The sequence below is a fragment of the Manis pentadactyla genome, chromosome 9 (assembly GCF_030020395.1).
Source record: "Manis pentadactyla isolate mManPen7 chromosome 9, mManPen7.hap1, whole genome shotgun sequence".
In the NCBI taxonomy this organism is placed as follows: domain Eukaryota; kingdom Metazoa; phylum Chordata; class Mammalia; order Pholidota; family Manidae; genus Manis; species Manis pentadactyla.
In genome coordinates this window covers 9,115,911-9,129,456 of record NC_080027.1, presented here as the reverse complement: position 1 = coordinate 9,129,456, position 13,546 = coordinate 9,115,911, and the positions used below count along the sequence as shown (strand labels likewise).

The 13,546-nt window shown below is 50.3% G+C and overlaps 1 protein-coding gene across 4 annotated transcripts in view; it reads left to right on the top strand.

The window, feature by feature from the left end:
- Nucleotides 1-13,546, top strand: part of KCNQ1 (potassium voltage-gated channel subfamily Q member 1) — a 324,142-nt gene that overhangs the window by 89,955 nt on the left and 220,641 nt on the right. For 3 of the 4 annotated variants that reach the window (XM_036875806.2, XM_036875803.2, XM_036875804.2), the window contains 3 exons: nt 51-146; nt 2,324-2,446; nt 3,388-3,532. In XM_036875806.2, coding sequence (XP_036731701.2) covers nt 51-146; nt 2,324-2,446; nt 3,388-3,532 — 364 coding nt within the window. The remainder of the gene's footprint in view (nt 1-50; nt 147-2,323; nt 2,447-3,387; nt 3,533-13,546) is intronic. The other variant, XM_036875805.2, reaches the window with a different exon arrangement.

The following is a 13,546-nucleotide window of genomic DNA, read 5'->3' as shown; positions in this document are numbered from 1 at the left end:
CGGCTGGTGGTGGCCTGTGTGGACGTGGCCCTATCTCTGCTCCTACCCAGGGGATCCTCGGCTCCGGCTTTGCCCTAAAGGTCCAGCAGAAGCAACGGCAAAAACACTTCAACAGGCAGATCCCGGCAGCAGCGTCGCTCATCCAGGTGACGGACGCCCCCCGCGGCCCCGGCGCGCAGCCTCGCGTCCGCCTGGCTGAGCACGAGCGTCGGCGTGTCGGGAACCACCCACCTGGGGACGTGCCATGTGGAGCCAGCTCACCCATCCCAACCTCCACTCCTCGGAAACGGGCGGCGCCGAGGGTGGGCGAGGCGTGCAGGGGTCCGTCTCCCTCCACGGGGCCTGGGAGGGTCACAGCCTGCAGACCAGGCTGGGGACGAGGTGCCCAGGTCAGTCCTGGATTCAGCCTGGTTGGCCCGCGGGCCCCTCGCCTCCCGCAGCGGCCGCCGTGGTGTCCCTTCCCCTCCCTCCTCCTCTGCCCCCACACCAACTCCAGGCTCTGGATGGGGGCAGAACTGGGAGAAGGAGTAAGGGATCCGCAGGAGGCCATCCCCCCGGGAGGCCAGGGCCCTGCTGTACAGCATCGGTGCCTTACAGGCACTCCTGGCGCCCATGAGGCTCAGCTGATTGGTGGGGAGGGCCGGCGGCTGGGCACCTGCTGGCGTGGGCCCGTCTGGGTTCACAGCGCCGGCTTAGCTTTACAAAGACCCAGCAGCTGCCCCTTAGAAGGCCCGCAGCTCTGGGGCCAGGCTTGGGCGGTGGGGCAGGGGCTGAACTTGCCCCGAGGCCCCTCATTGCCTGGGCTCAGGGCTGCTGGCGGCTGGGGCCCAGGGGTGAGGACCCGGGGGCTGCCCGAGGAGTGGCCGGCCAGGGGGCCTGGAGCATGGGTGTCGTCACGTGTCTGGATGGGGGCCCTCTACCCTGCAGGGCAGCTGCAGCGCCCGTGTGGACCTCTCCCGGCGCCCAGGCTGAATGGCCCCCAGGGAGGTCTGGAGTCCTGGCCGTGCGCCTCAGCCTCCTGAGCTCTCTGCCCTGGGCAGGGCCCCAGTGAGACAGGAGCTGGTTAGCCAGGGAGCCAGCTGGGCTCTTCACCTCAGGTCTCTGCCTCGGAAACCCATAGGCCAGGCCTGGACATCACACCTGGACGGGAAGGAGATTAAAGCAGTGGCTAGAAAGCCAAGGGGCCAGGGTGCCCCAGGCCTGGTTTTATGGCCCCAGTTTCTCCTTTCAGGGAGACCATGAATCAGACCCGTAAAACTGGCCCAGGCCACATGTGCAGACCCGTGGGAGGGGGCCACTGCGGGCGGCCACACGCAGCCTCAGGAAGGAGCAGCCCTTAGAAGGCCGGGTTCGGGCAGTGAGCTCAGGGGTGCAGACATGCCCCCCGTGGTAGGGCAGGAACTGGGCCCAGAGGAAGGGGACTGGGAATGACCCACAGCAGGAAGCATGGGTGATGTGTTTGTGGACAGGACACGCGTGGGCTGCTGGGGACCAGTGTGGCCTGTGGGCCTTGGGATGGGTGAGCCTGTGGCCTTTCCCTGGTGGTCCCGGTGGGTGTGAGTGCTGAGCGCGCCCCTGGCTGCTGCGTCTGCCTGGGTTCCCTAGTGTTGTCACTGTCACCCAGGAACCCTGCCAGCACCTGCTCCTCCTCATCCCTCTTGGGCTCCCGTGGCTGGTAATGACATGGCCCCGGGGATGCATCCTCACACAAGGCCCCGGGCATCCCCTCCTGCAGCCCTCCGACATGGCAGGGCCTCCCCTCGGGTCCCCGGTGACGGATTTCCCCTCTAGTCACCGCCTGCACGGTGGTCACTATGGGCGCTTCTCTAGACTGGAGGCTTAAGACTTTCCCCACATGCTGCCCAGAGGCCCCCCACAATTGCAGACGGCACCTGGGCTGTGGGACCAACATTTGGGCCTCTGGGAGGGGCCCTGCTCCTGCACACACCCAGCCTGATGCCCCCACAGGCCCTAGGCGACCTCTGCTGCAGCCCGTCCTCACTGGCCGCACCCAGCTTGCCTGCCCAGATCTTTGTCTGTCTGTCTGCACTTCCCAAGCATGTCCTGACGCAAGGCAGCCACCACATCTTTGCGTCTCCAGGCCTGGTGCAGAGCCAGCCTGCAAGAGGGATGGGCAAGGGGGGTGGCAGCTGGACCAGGGCTCACAGGCGAAGGTCCTGTGGTGTCTGAGCTTCAAGCAGCAGGCAGTGCGTGAGGCCTGGGGCCTGGGCTGGGGCACTGGCAGGATTGGTGGACCTCCACTCCCGCGTGAGCCCTGTCAGGTGGCTGGGTGGGTGACAACCTCTCCTTCTGCTGGTTTCAGACAGCATGGAGGTGCTATGCAGCTGAGAACCCTGAGTCCTCCACCTGGAAGATCTATGTTCGCAAGCCCTCACGGAGCCACCCTCTGCTATCTCCCAGCCCCAAGCCCAAGAAGTCTGCCATGGTAAGCAGGTCCCTTCCCCAGTACCAAGACAGGGGCCACTCAGCAGGCAGGAGGCTATGGGGGCCACAGCTCCTCGCCAGGATGTGGTCCCGGCATCTCAGGGTGGTAGCACCATTCCAGCACTGGGCTTGTATGCCTGTGCTGGGTCCTGACACCCCAGTGTCCCCAGGCTTGGGAACATGTAGGACCGGCTGCTCCAGAATCAGGGCTGTGGGAGGCCCAGAGGTGGTCCCAGGAACAGGACAGAACCTGGCCGACTGCTGGAAAGATGGCTCCCGAGAGGGCCTTGCTGTTGGGCTTTCCGGCTGGCCATGGTGGGCAGTAGGGGACGGAGGTGGCGTCCCGGCTCAGGGAAGAGGGTCTTGAGGTCACAGAATAGGGTGGTTTGGGCATGCTTTGGGCAGGAGTCTGACCAGTTGGCTGGAGCCGTACATGCAGGGCAGGGTTGGCCCCCCAGTGCTCCCCTTCCTGGCCCGTGCCCATGCCCTCCTCGGAGGGCCTCTGCTCTCCCAGTTTGCAGCTGGAGCCCGTGCACCTGCTGTTCCCTCTGCTGGGACATTCTCGCAGGTTCCTGCTGACCTGCTCCCTTGCCTTCTCAAAGAGGTCCCTGCTGTCCCCAGACAACTGCTCCCCCATGTGCTCTATCGCCCTGCTCTGGCCAAAGCCCTCATTCCCACCTGCCCTGGTGTGTTCTTGCCGACTACGTCTTTCCCAGTTTTGTGCCCACCTGCCTCCTCAGCCTGAGATCCTGGAGCAGTGACTGTGCTGAGCCCCCCACAAGACTCCCCAGTGCCATGGCCCGCCCCGTCTATGTGGGGTGGTTCTGGGGTTTGGTGCCTGAGCCCTGATTCCCTGGCAGGTGCCCAGGAGGTGTTGTATGGGATGGTAGAGGGTCTGGCAGAGGATGCCCAGGAGCTGCCAATTTGTTGTCTGGTTTCTAGGTAAAGAAAAAAAAGTTCAAACTGGACAAGGACAATGGGGTGGGTCCCGGAGAGAAGATGCTCACAGTACCCCACATCACGTGCGAACCCGTCGCAGAGGAGCGGAGGCCAGACCATTTCTCTGTGGACGGCTGTGACAGTTCTGGTGAGAAGCCTTTGCATAGGACGAGGTGGGACAAGGCCTGGATGGCCAGCTCCACGGCCAGGAGTGGCTGGGGTTTCAAGGATGGCCACCTGTTGCCCAGACCACTTGCTATTGTCTGACAGACATCAGGTGGCCTGAGGCCAGGTGTCTGCCTGTCAAAGCCCTGCCCCTCATCCCAAATGGATCAAGGCATGTCCCACTGAGAAGGCCAGACCCCACCCGGAGGGACCCGTCCCACTCTGTTCCAGACACAAGGCTGCTGGGAGCCAGTCTCCACCTTGTTCCTGCGGTGTGGCTGGTGCCCATAGACACTGACCCCGCCCCCATTCTGGGTGGGGCAGTGCCTGGGGGTCCAGAGGCACTGTGTGTGCCCACCACTGTCCCTTTCTTGGTCACTGTGTGCCTTTGGTCTTCTGTCACTTCCATGTCTGTCCCTCCCCTCTTGGACGTCTTTCTGGCACACACCGAGTGTTCTTTCTGGCACCCGCCAGAACATTCCAGCACCCACGAGAATATTCCTGCTTATTGGTTCTTGTAAGGATAGTGTCACTGCCTCAAACATGGCAGAGGGAGACAGGCTCATAGAGCTCCTGATCCTTTGTGCTCATGTGCACTGGCATCTGGCCCACCAAGTGCTTGGATCGCGGGAGGCTGTGTCCTCTTGCATGTGGTCCCCGTGCCCTGATGGGAAAGGGGCTGCAGCCACTCCCTGGGGCTGTCCGTGGACACCCTCTTTGGAGTTCAGTGGGCAGGATTGAGCCTGGCACCTGCCCAGCTGGGTGCCAGGCTACTGTGGCCCAATCACATGCTGTTGAGATTCGGCTCCGGTCTGGCCATATTGCTGGTGGGCCCCTGGGACGTGCTCCCCGCCTGCCCACTAGAGTGGGCACAGAGGACAACTGTGCCAGCAAGTGCCCACTGCCCCCCCAACTCCAGATTCAGGGGCAGGACCATTGTCCTGATGCAAATGGGAGCTTTCTGCAAATGCTAATGGCAGTTTGGGCATGGGGAGAGGCATGTTGGCTGAATATGGAGCGGCCTGAAATGCGCTGTCCATTCAGCCTGCTTGGTGCTATTAAGTACTTAGTGATGCCTGGGGAATGTTAATGAGCTTCAAGCGCAGAGGGAGTCGGGCGCCTTTTGTGGAATGCCCCTGCATGCAGGAGGTTTTTCTTTCCTGCCAGCACTATAAGTTGGCCCAGCCCGGAGCCATCGGATTTCTGGAGCCAGAGCTGTCAGCCTGGCCCCCAGTTACCTGATACTCCCAAGTCCTCCTCGCCTGGAGGCTCTTGAGAGCCCTGGTGTGGGGAAAAGGGGCGCTAATCCCAGGGCAGATGCCATCACTGGGAAAGGCCTGCGGTCCCCGCTCCCACGCGGCGGGGCGTGAGCAGCCATGCTGAATTCCACCGCCAGACCAGGCCTCAAACCTGAACTCGCCAGGGTGTGCTCTCTGGGTGTGCCAGCAGGACGTGTAGGGCAGATGGCATCTCCATCCTGGCACATGGTGCCTGCCTGCTGTGCTCACTGCTGCCTGGCCTTGGTGATTTCTCTGTGCCTCAGGCTCACAGAATCTCTGGTCTCTGGGCTTCTGTTCTATGAACCTCAGGCCCGGTGCCCTAGGCAGGGCTGCCCACCTTCACCCATGGGCTCCAGAGCCTTGTCTAAGCCACTGTTATTCCCTCCTGGATTGCTCATTTTTGGGGAAAATGCCATGACGGGCAGCTGGAGGCCTTACAGTGAAGGCTGTACATGCGGCAGGAGCCCCCTCCCCAGCTCCTGTCCTCGTGCATTCCAGCCCCTGAGTGCTCATGCTGTCCTGGTGCACCAGGGACTGGTGGGCAGAGGCCTGCTCTGGGCAGGTGGTGGGGGCTCCTTGGCATCCAGGGAGGAAGATGGGCAACAGCAAGGGGGCAGAGTGTGTGGGCCTGGTCAGGCCTGGGAGAGCTTCTTGGAGGAGATGACGCTGTGCTGAGTAGAGCTGGCTGGGGAGAGAGGAAGGATGCCCAACAGCAGGGGCAGCCCAGACGGAGGTGCTGAGGGGTCGCCATGCACCTGTGCACATCTCCATGTGTTCGCCAGGCACCCTGGGCTCCTCACATGGTTCCTGACATCACCCACCTTATGTAGAGGCCCACGTGGCTCCTGACCACACGGGTGCTGTCCAGATTGTAGCTCTGGTGAGCCTGGAGGCCTCAGGCATGAGTAGTGAGTGGAGCCTGTGGTCAGGCTGCACAAGTCCAGAGAGCAGGAGTGGCTGTGGGTCAGCTTTGTGCCCTGCATGGCTCACCGGGGGTGGCATGGAATGGGGAGCAGGCAGGATGCAGTGGCAGGCCAGTCCAGGGCCTGAAGTGATCCGGTTGGGGTGGGGAGAGGTGACCATGGAAGGCAAGGTGGAGTGCGAGGTAGTTAGGCCTCTGGGTAAAAGGGGAGGCCGTTCCTCATCACAGAACATTTTGAGGAAGATAAGGAAGTTATTATTATCTTTCATAGAGAGCGATGTGCCCTGCTGGGCCAAAGAGCTCACACCAAAGGTGCAGAACCTGCAGGGCGGCTTGCCGCTCCCGCTCATGTTGCGTGCCCATTCTGTGCCTGTGCCTGTGAGTCTGGTTCTCAGGACGTGGTCTGCAGGGCCTCTCGCCGCTTGCCAGGTGGGTTCAGCCCAACCTGCTGGGCCTGCCATAGATGAGGCTGTTAGAGGTGCCACTGGGCTTTTTGGCAGCTTATGTCCACCTGGAACACGCTGCCAACGGCACTCAGGAGGTGACCTGTGGCTCCCACCCCTGGCGGGCCCGGTGTGCTCAGGGCCCCTCACCTCTGCAGTCTCACGGGCTGCTGTTGCCCTGGGTTTAGGTTTCGCCTTTTCAACAGTCCTCTGAATCAGTCCCTTGTATGCAGTTGAGGCTTGTTTATGTCCACCTGCCAGTCTGCCAGGTTTCTATCTCACTCCCTTTCTCCTGAAACCTGTGCTTGCCTCCATGAAGGTCTGTTGATGGCCACTCAGTTTTACCTCATTCGAAATTTTTGTATTTTGCCTTTGGTTTGGCTGATGATTTAGTCGGGAAAAAGGTTAAGGGGGGAGATGTGTTTTCCCCTGATGCTCCAGAGGCCCACCATGGTCTGCCAGCTTCTGTGCACTGTTGAGCTGATGGACAGTCCTTGGCAGGCAGCCCTTCACCCTTCTGGCAGCTTTGAATTCCTCTCTTTGACTTTGGTGTTCTGTAGCTTCACTGCACTGAATCAGGGCTGGGGGCAGTATTTTTATTTATCCTGCCTATAGTTTGCTGTGACTCCTGAATCTCTTTGTTCTTGTTTTCTATCAGGTGTGGATAATCAGCACCATTACATCATAAAACATTGCTCTAACCTCTCCTAGAAACTTCTGCCTGACCGCCTTGTTCTGTCCTCCTTATAGTCCCTAAAACTTTCCACCTCTGTCCACCCCATGCTGCATCCTCAGTAATTCCTTTCCTGTTTAGACTCTTCAGATGTGACTGATCCCCTGGTTCATCCACCCACTGGGATTTTAATTTCACTACATCTGCTCATTTCTGTACATCCACGTGTGGGCATTTAATTCGCTTATTCTTGTATTACCTTATATTCTCCTTTCTACATTGCATTTTTAAGTCATTTGAACATGGTTCTTCCATCATCGCTGTCCTGTAACTTCACGTGCAGCCCTTGGAGAGTCTCAGTCTGTCTGCCGCGGCTTCTCCTGACTGTTTCCTCATGAGTCTGTAAGCTCAGGTTGGTGGTCTTCATGTGTGTGGCTCCTGTGTCCCCTCATGGAGGGGATGCTGCTCTGGAGAGTTGCCCCTTTGCTCCTACAGGGTGACCCAGTGAACCAATCCAGAACACTTGTGGTGTTGGTTTGCAGGTATGGGGTTTTCCAGATGACCATGTAATGTAAACACAAGCCCAGTCTCTTGTTGCCAAAGCCACACAGAACAAGAGAAGACTTTTTACTTACATGCCTAAAGAATAGCTCAAGACAAGTTAATTTCCTTGTCCCTCTGTCTGCCAGCACATGGCTTTGCTCAGTGTGGCCAAATTTGTCCTTTTAGGCTGTCTCAGCCTTTCCGAGGACCAGGTTTCTATGCAGAGTCTCAGTTGCCAGTTCTCGCCTGGTGCTGGTTACAGGCCCTGCCTCTTCTCCCTGGGGGCCCCCACCACGGTTCCTTGGGCTGACAGACACCCAGGACCACCTGCATGTCAAAACATGTGTGCAGTCTGCTTTTCTGCTACTGCACCAACCTTGGCCCCCGGGAACTCCCCACCTTCCTTTGGTGGTGCCCGTCAGAGGAGCCTGATCATTTCAGCAGGCCTGTTTGGGAACTTGCAGGGAAAGACTTTTTGTAGCATCAGGCCTACTTATAGCCCCAAGGACAGGTCCTCATCTTAGTGACAGAGAGAGTGTCCCCAATAAGGGAAGCTGTGAGCTCCCCTTTGACTGAGGGCTGGGCGGTTACACTCCAAGTTAGAACTTCCCTGAGGGTCCCCAGGATCATCAGGAATTTTACTTACTTACTTAGTTATTTATTTATTTGGTATCATTAATATACAATTACATGAGCAACACTGTGGTTACTAGATTTCCCCCATTATCAAGTCCCCACCACATGCCCCATTACAGTCACTGTCCATCAGCATATTAAGATGCTATAGAATCACTACTTGTCTTCCCTGTGCTATACTGCCTTCCCCGTGTCCCCCTGCTACATTATGTGTGCTGATCATAATGCCCCTTATTCCCCTTCTCTCTTCCTTCCCACCCATGTGCACCACCCCCCCAAGTCCCTTTCCCTTTGGTACCTGTTAGTCCATTCTTGGGTTCTGTGATTCTGCTGCTGTTTTGTTCCTTCAGTTTTTCCTTTGTTCTTATGCTCCACAGATGAACGAAATCATTTGGTACTTGTCTTTCTCCACCTGGCTTATTTCACTGAGCATAATAGCCCCTAGCTCCATCCATGTTGTTGCAAATGGTAGGATTTGTTTTCTTCTTATGGCCGAATAATACTCCATTGTGTATATGTGCCACATCTTCTTTATCCATTCACCTACTAATGTTCACTTAGGTTGCTTCCCTATCTTGGCTATTGTAAATAGTGCTGCGATAAACATAGGGGTGCATATGTCTTTTTGAGACTAGGAAACTGCATTCTTAGGGTAAATTTCTAGGAGTGGAATTTCTGGGTCAAATGGTATTTCTATTTTTAGTTCTTTGAGGAACCTCCATACTGCTTTCCACAATGGTTGAACTAGTTTATATTCCCACCAGCAGTGTAGGAGGGTTCCCCTTTCTCTGCATCCTCACCAGCATTTGTTGTTCCTATTCTTTTCTATGTTGGCCATCCTAGCTGGCATGAAGTGATATCTCATTGTGGTTTTAATTTGCATTTCTCTGATGATTAGCGATGTGAGCAATCTGAATTTCTTCTTTAGAGAAGTGTCTTCACTAAATGGGTTCAGCTCCTTTGCCCATTTTTTAATTGGATTATTTGCTTTTTGTTTGTTGAGGTGTGTGAGCTCTTTATATAATTTGGACATCAACCCCTTATCGGATATGTCATTTATGAATATAGTCTCCCATACTCTAGGATGTCTTTTTGTTCTACTGATGGTGTCCTTTGCTGTACAGAAGCTTTTTAGTTTGATATAGTCCCACTTGTTCATTTTTTCTTTTGTTTCCCTTGTCCAGGGAAATATGTTCATGAAGAAGTTGCTCATGTTTATGTCCAAGAGATATTTGCCTATGTTTTTTCCTAAGAGATTTATGGTTTGATGACTTACATTCAGATCTTTGATCCATTTCGAGTTTACTTTTGTGTATGAGGTTGGACAATAATCCAGTTTCATTCTCTTGCATGTAGCTGTCCAGTTTTGCCAACACCAGTTGTTGAAGAGGCTGTCTTTTCCCCATTGTATATCCATGGCTCCTTTATTGTATATTAATTAACCATATATGCTTGGGTTAATATCTGGAGTCTCCATTCTCTTCCACTGGTCTGTGGCTCTGCTCTTGTGCCAGTACCAAATTGTCTTGATTACTGTGGCTTTGTAGTAGAGATTGAAGTTGGGGAGCATAATCCCCCCTGCTTTATTCTTCCTTCTCAGGATTGCTTTGGCTATTTGGGGTCTTTTGTGGTTCCGTATGAATTTTAGAACTATTTGTTGCAGTTCGTTGAAGAATGCTGTTGCTATTTTGAGAGGGATCGCATTGAATCTGTAGATTGCTTTAGGCAGGATGGCCATTTTGACAATATTAATTCTTCCTATCCATGAGCATGGGATATATTTGCATTTATTGGTGTCTTCTTTAATTTATCTCAAGAGTGTCTTGTAGTTTTCAGGGTATGGTAGGTCTTTCACCTCCTTAGTTAGGTTTATTCCTAGGTACTTTATTCTTTTTGGTGCAATTGTGAATGGAATCATTTTCCTGATTTCTCTCTCTGCTACTTCATTGTTAGTGTATAGGAAAGCAACAGATTTCTGTGTATTAATTTTGTATCCTGCAACTTTGCTGAATTCAGATATTAGATGTAGTAGTTTTGGGGTGGATTCTTTAGGGTTTTTATGTATAATATCATGTCATCTGCAAACAGGGTCAGTTTAACTTCTTCCTTACCAATCTGGAGTCCTTGTATTTCTTTGTTTTGTCTAATTGCCATGGCTAGGAATTCCAGTACTATGTTGAATAAAAGTGGGGAGAGTGGGCATCCTTGTCTTGTTCCCAATTTTAAAGGAGAAGCTTTCAGGTTCCCGCTGTTCAGTATGATGTTGGCTGTGGGTTTGCATATATGGCCTTTATTATGTTGAGGTACTTGCCCTGTATACCCATTTTGTTGAGAATTTTTATCATGAATGGATGTTGAATTTTGTTGAATGCTTTTTCAGATCTATGGAGATGATCATGTGGTTTTTGTCTTTCTTTTTGTTGATGTGGTGGATGGTGTTGATGGATTTTCCAATGTTGTACCATCTTGCATCCTTGGAATGGACTCCACTTGATCATGATGGATGATCTTTTTGATGTATTTTTGAATTCGGTTTGCTAATATTTTGTTGAGTATTTTTGCATCTGTGTTCATTAGGGATATGGGTCTGTAATTTTCTTTTTTTGTGGTGTCTTTGCCTGGTTTTTATATTAGAGTGATGTTGGCCTCATAGAATGAATTTGAGAGTACTCTCTCCTCTTCTACTTTTTTGGAAAACTTTAAGGAGGATGGGTGTTAGGTCTTCACTAAATGTTTGATAAAATTCAGCAGTGAAACCATCTGTGCCAGGAGTTTTGTTCTTAGGTAGTTTTTTGATTACTAACTCAATTTCCTTGCTGGTAATTGGTCTGTTCAGATTTTCTGTTTCTTCCTGGGTCAGCCTTGGAAGGTTGTATTTTCTACAAAGTCATCCATTTCTTCTAGGTTATCCATTTTGTTAGCATATAATTTTTCATAGTATTCTCTCATGGGAGAATTTTACTTTTAACACAGCCTCAGAGGGCCATCATCTTACCACCCAGAAATAGCAGCTTTGAGGTTTTTAACATACATCACCACCCCCCACTCCCCACCCACCACAGTTTTAATGAATACACACACCTGGATTGGTCCCACTGGACTCTTCAGTATTGCTTGTTTTGTTCTTTTTTTCCAGTCATGTGATGTGAGGGTTGCCCCTATCATTTGAAATTCTTTGTAAATTGATTTTTATTGCATCTGGTCAAATATTTATGACACGATTTTGTGCTCTTGACCTGCTTCATTAGGAAGGGTCTGCAGACTAATTTGGAAATACAGTGAAGAAGGCTCTCTGACATGCTTCTGACTTTGGTGGAACTGGGATCAACATTTTACTGTTTTTATTGATGTTGTTCCTGGTCTTTAAAATCTGCCTCCATCAAAGAGGAAATAAATCCCAAATTAGAGAACATTTAGAAAAATAATGATCACAGAAACACTGCACATCAGACTTCACAGTGTATATTTAAGGCATTTAAATGATCACTGATTCATAAATGGGTATCTCTAAATATGACTTCAGGCCCAGGGAAAAGTAATAACAGGAGAAAGAAACAGAGCCATCATTCAAGTTGGAGGTTTTAATACACCTACCCCAAGAGCTGATAGAACCAGAAGAAAGGCAGTAAGGATGTAGATCTGAACAACACCTGACCTAACTAACATTTATAGAACATTCCCCCCAACTATATCTTGTTTTCAAATGTACTTAGAACATTTACCAAGATGCACCATATTCTGAACCATAAAAATCAATCTCAATACATTTAAAATGATTCAAGTGATAGAGTATGTCCTCTGACCACTGTGGAGCTGAACTAAAAATCAATATTAAAAAGATCCCTGAAAATCCTCAAGTACTTGGAAACCGAGCAGCATGCTTCAGAACAGCACAGGGTCAGAGAGTAAATGGAAAGGAAAACTAAAAAATATTTTCAACTGAATGAAAATGAAAACACAGCATTTCAAAATGCGTTGGCTCTGCGAATGCAGTGCTCAGGGGAATGGAGAATGCCGACGGGACACAGAAGAGGCTGGTCTCTGGTTGACCTCAGCTTCCAACTTAGAGCAGAAAAAGAGTAGCAAGCTAAACCCAAAATACTAGAAACAAGGAAATAATAAAGATCATATGGGAAATAAATAGAAAACAGAAAAAGAAAATAAGTCAAAAGCCGATTTTTTAGATCAATAAAATGGGTAAATCTCTGACCACACAGATCAGGAGAAACAGAAGACACGCATTATCAGTGTCGGAGATGAGAGAGCCGGCAGTATATATGCTACAGATACCAAAAGATAATAAGGGAATATTCCATACAAATCTTTAAGTTCAATTTAGAGGAAATGGTCAAATTTCTTGAAAGATGTAAACTATTCAAGAAATAGATGTGCTGGATAGTTCCATATCTAGTAGTAAAATCAAAGTTATAATTAAAAATATTCCCTCAAACAACACTCCAGGACCGTGTGGCCAAACATTTAAGAAAAAATAAAATCAGTTCTAGACAGTATTTTCTAGAAAATTGAAAAGGAAGGAATACTTCCAAATTATGAGGCCAGTATTACCCTGATCTGAAAACAGCCAGACGTTATGAGAAAAGAAAGCTGTAGCTACGTATGCCTCATGAACATAGATGCAAAAAATTCTAAGTAAAATGTTAGCAACTCAACTCCAACAATACATCATAAAGATAATACATCATGACCAATGGGGTTCAGGAATGCAATGTTAGGCGTTTAAAAAATCAGTCAATTAACCATATTAATAAATGAGAAAAGAAAAACCATATGACTATCTCAATAGATGCAGAAAAATAATTTGATAAAATCCAACAGCTGTTCATTATAAAAGTTCTCAGCAAATAGAAAATTGAAAGGCACTTCCTTATCTGATAAAGGTTATTGACAAAAAACCTACAGGTACAACTACCATTCTTAATAAAGAAAGATTAAATGCCTTCCTCCTGAGATCAGGCAGACAACAAGAATGTGTGGTCTTATCACTTCTATTCAACATTAAAGTAGAGATTCTAACCAGTGGAATAAGGCAGGAAAAAGACATTTTAGACATCCAGGTGGGAAAAGAGGTGAAACTCTATTTGTAGATGACATAGTTATCTATGTAGAAAATTGAATGAATACACAAGATAAGTACTAAAACTTATATGAGAATTTAGAGAGGTGTAAAATACATGGTCAATATGCAAAAAAATCAATTGTTTTTAGCAACAAATAATCTGAAACCGAAATTTTAAAACGCCACTTAGCTGTAGGTTTGTTGTCAATAACCTTTATCAGGTAAGGAAGTGCCTTTCAATTTTCTATTTGCTGAGAACTTACAGTAATTTAAAAAATGAAATATTTAGAGTAATCTGACAAAAGATATGAGAGCTATACACTGGAAATTATAAAACATTGCTGCGAGAAATTAGAGTATCTAAATATCAATGGAAAGGATTTCTAAATACCATGTTTGTGAATCATAAGGTTCAATATTGAT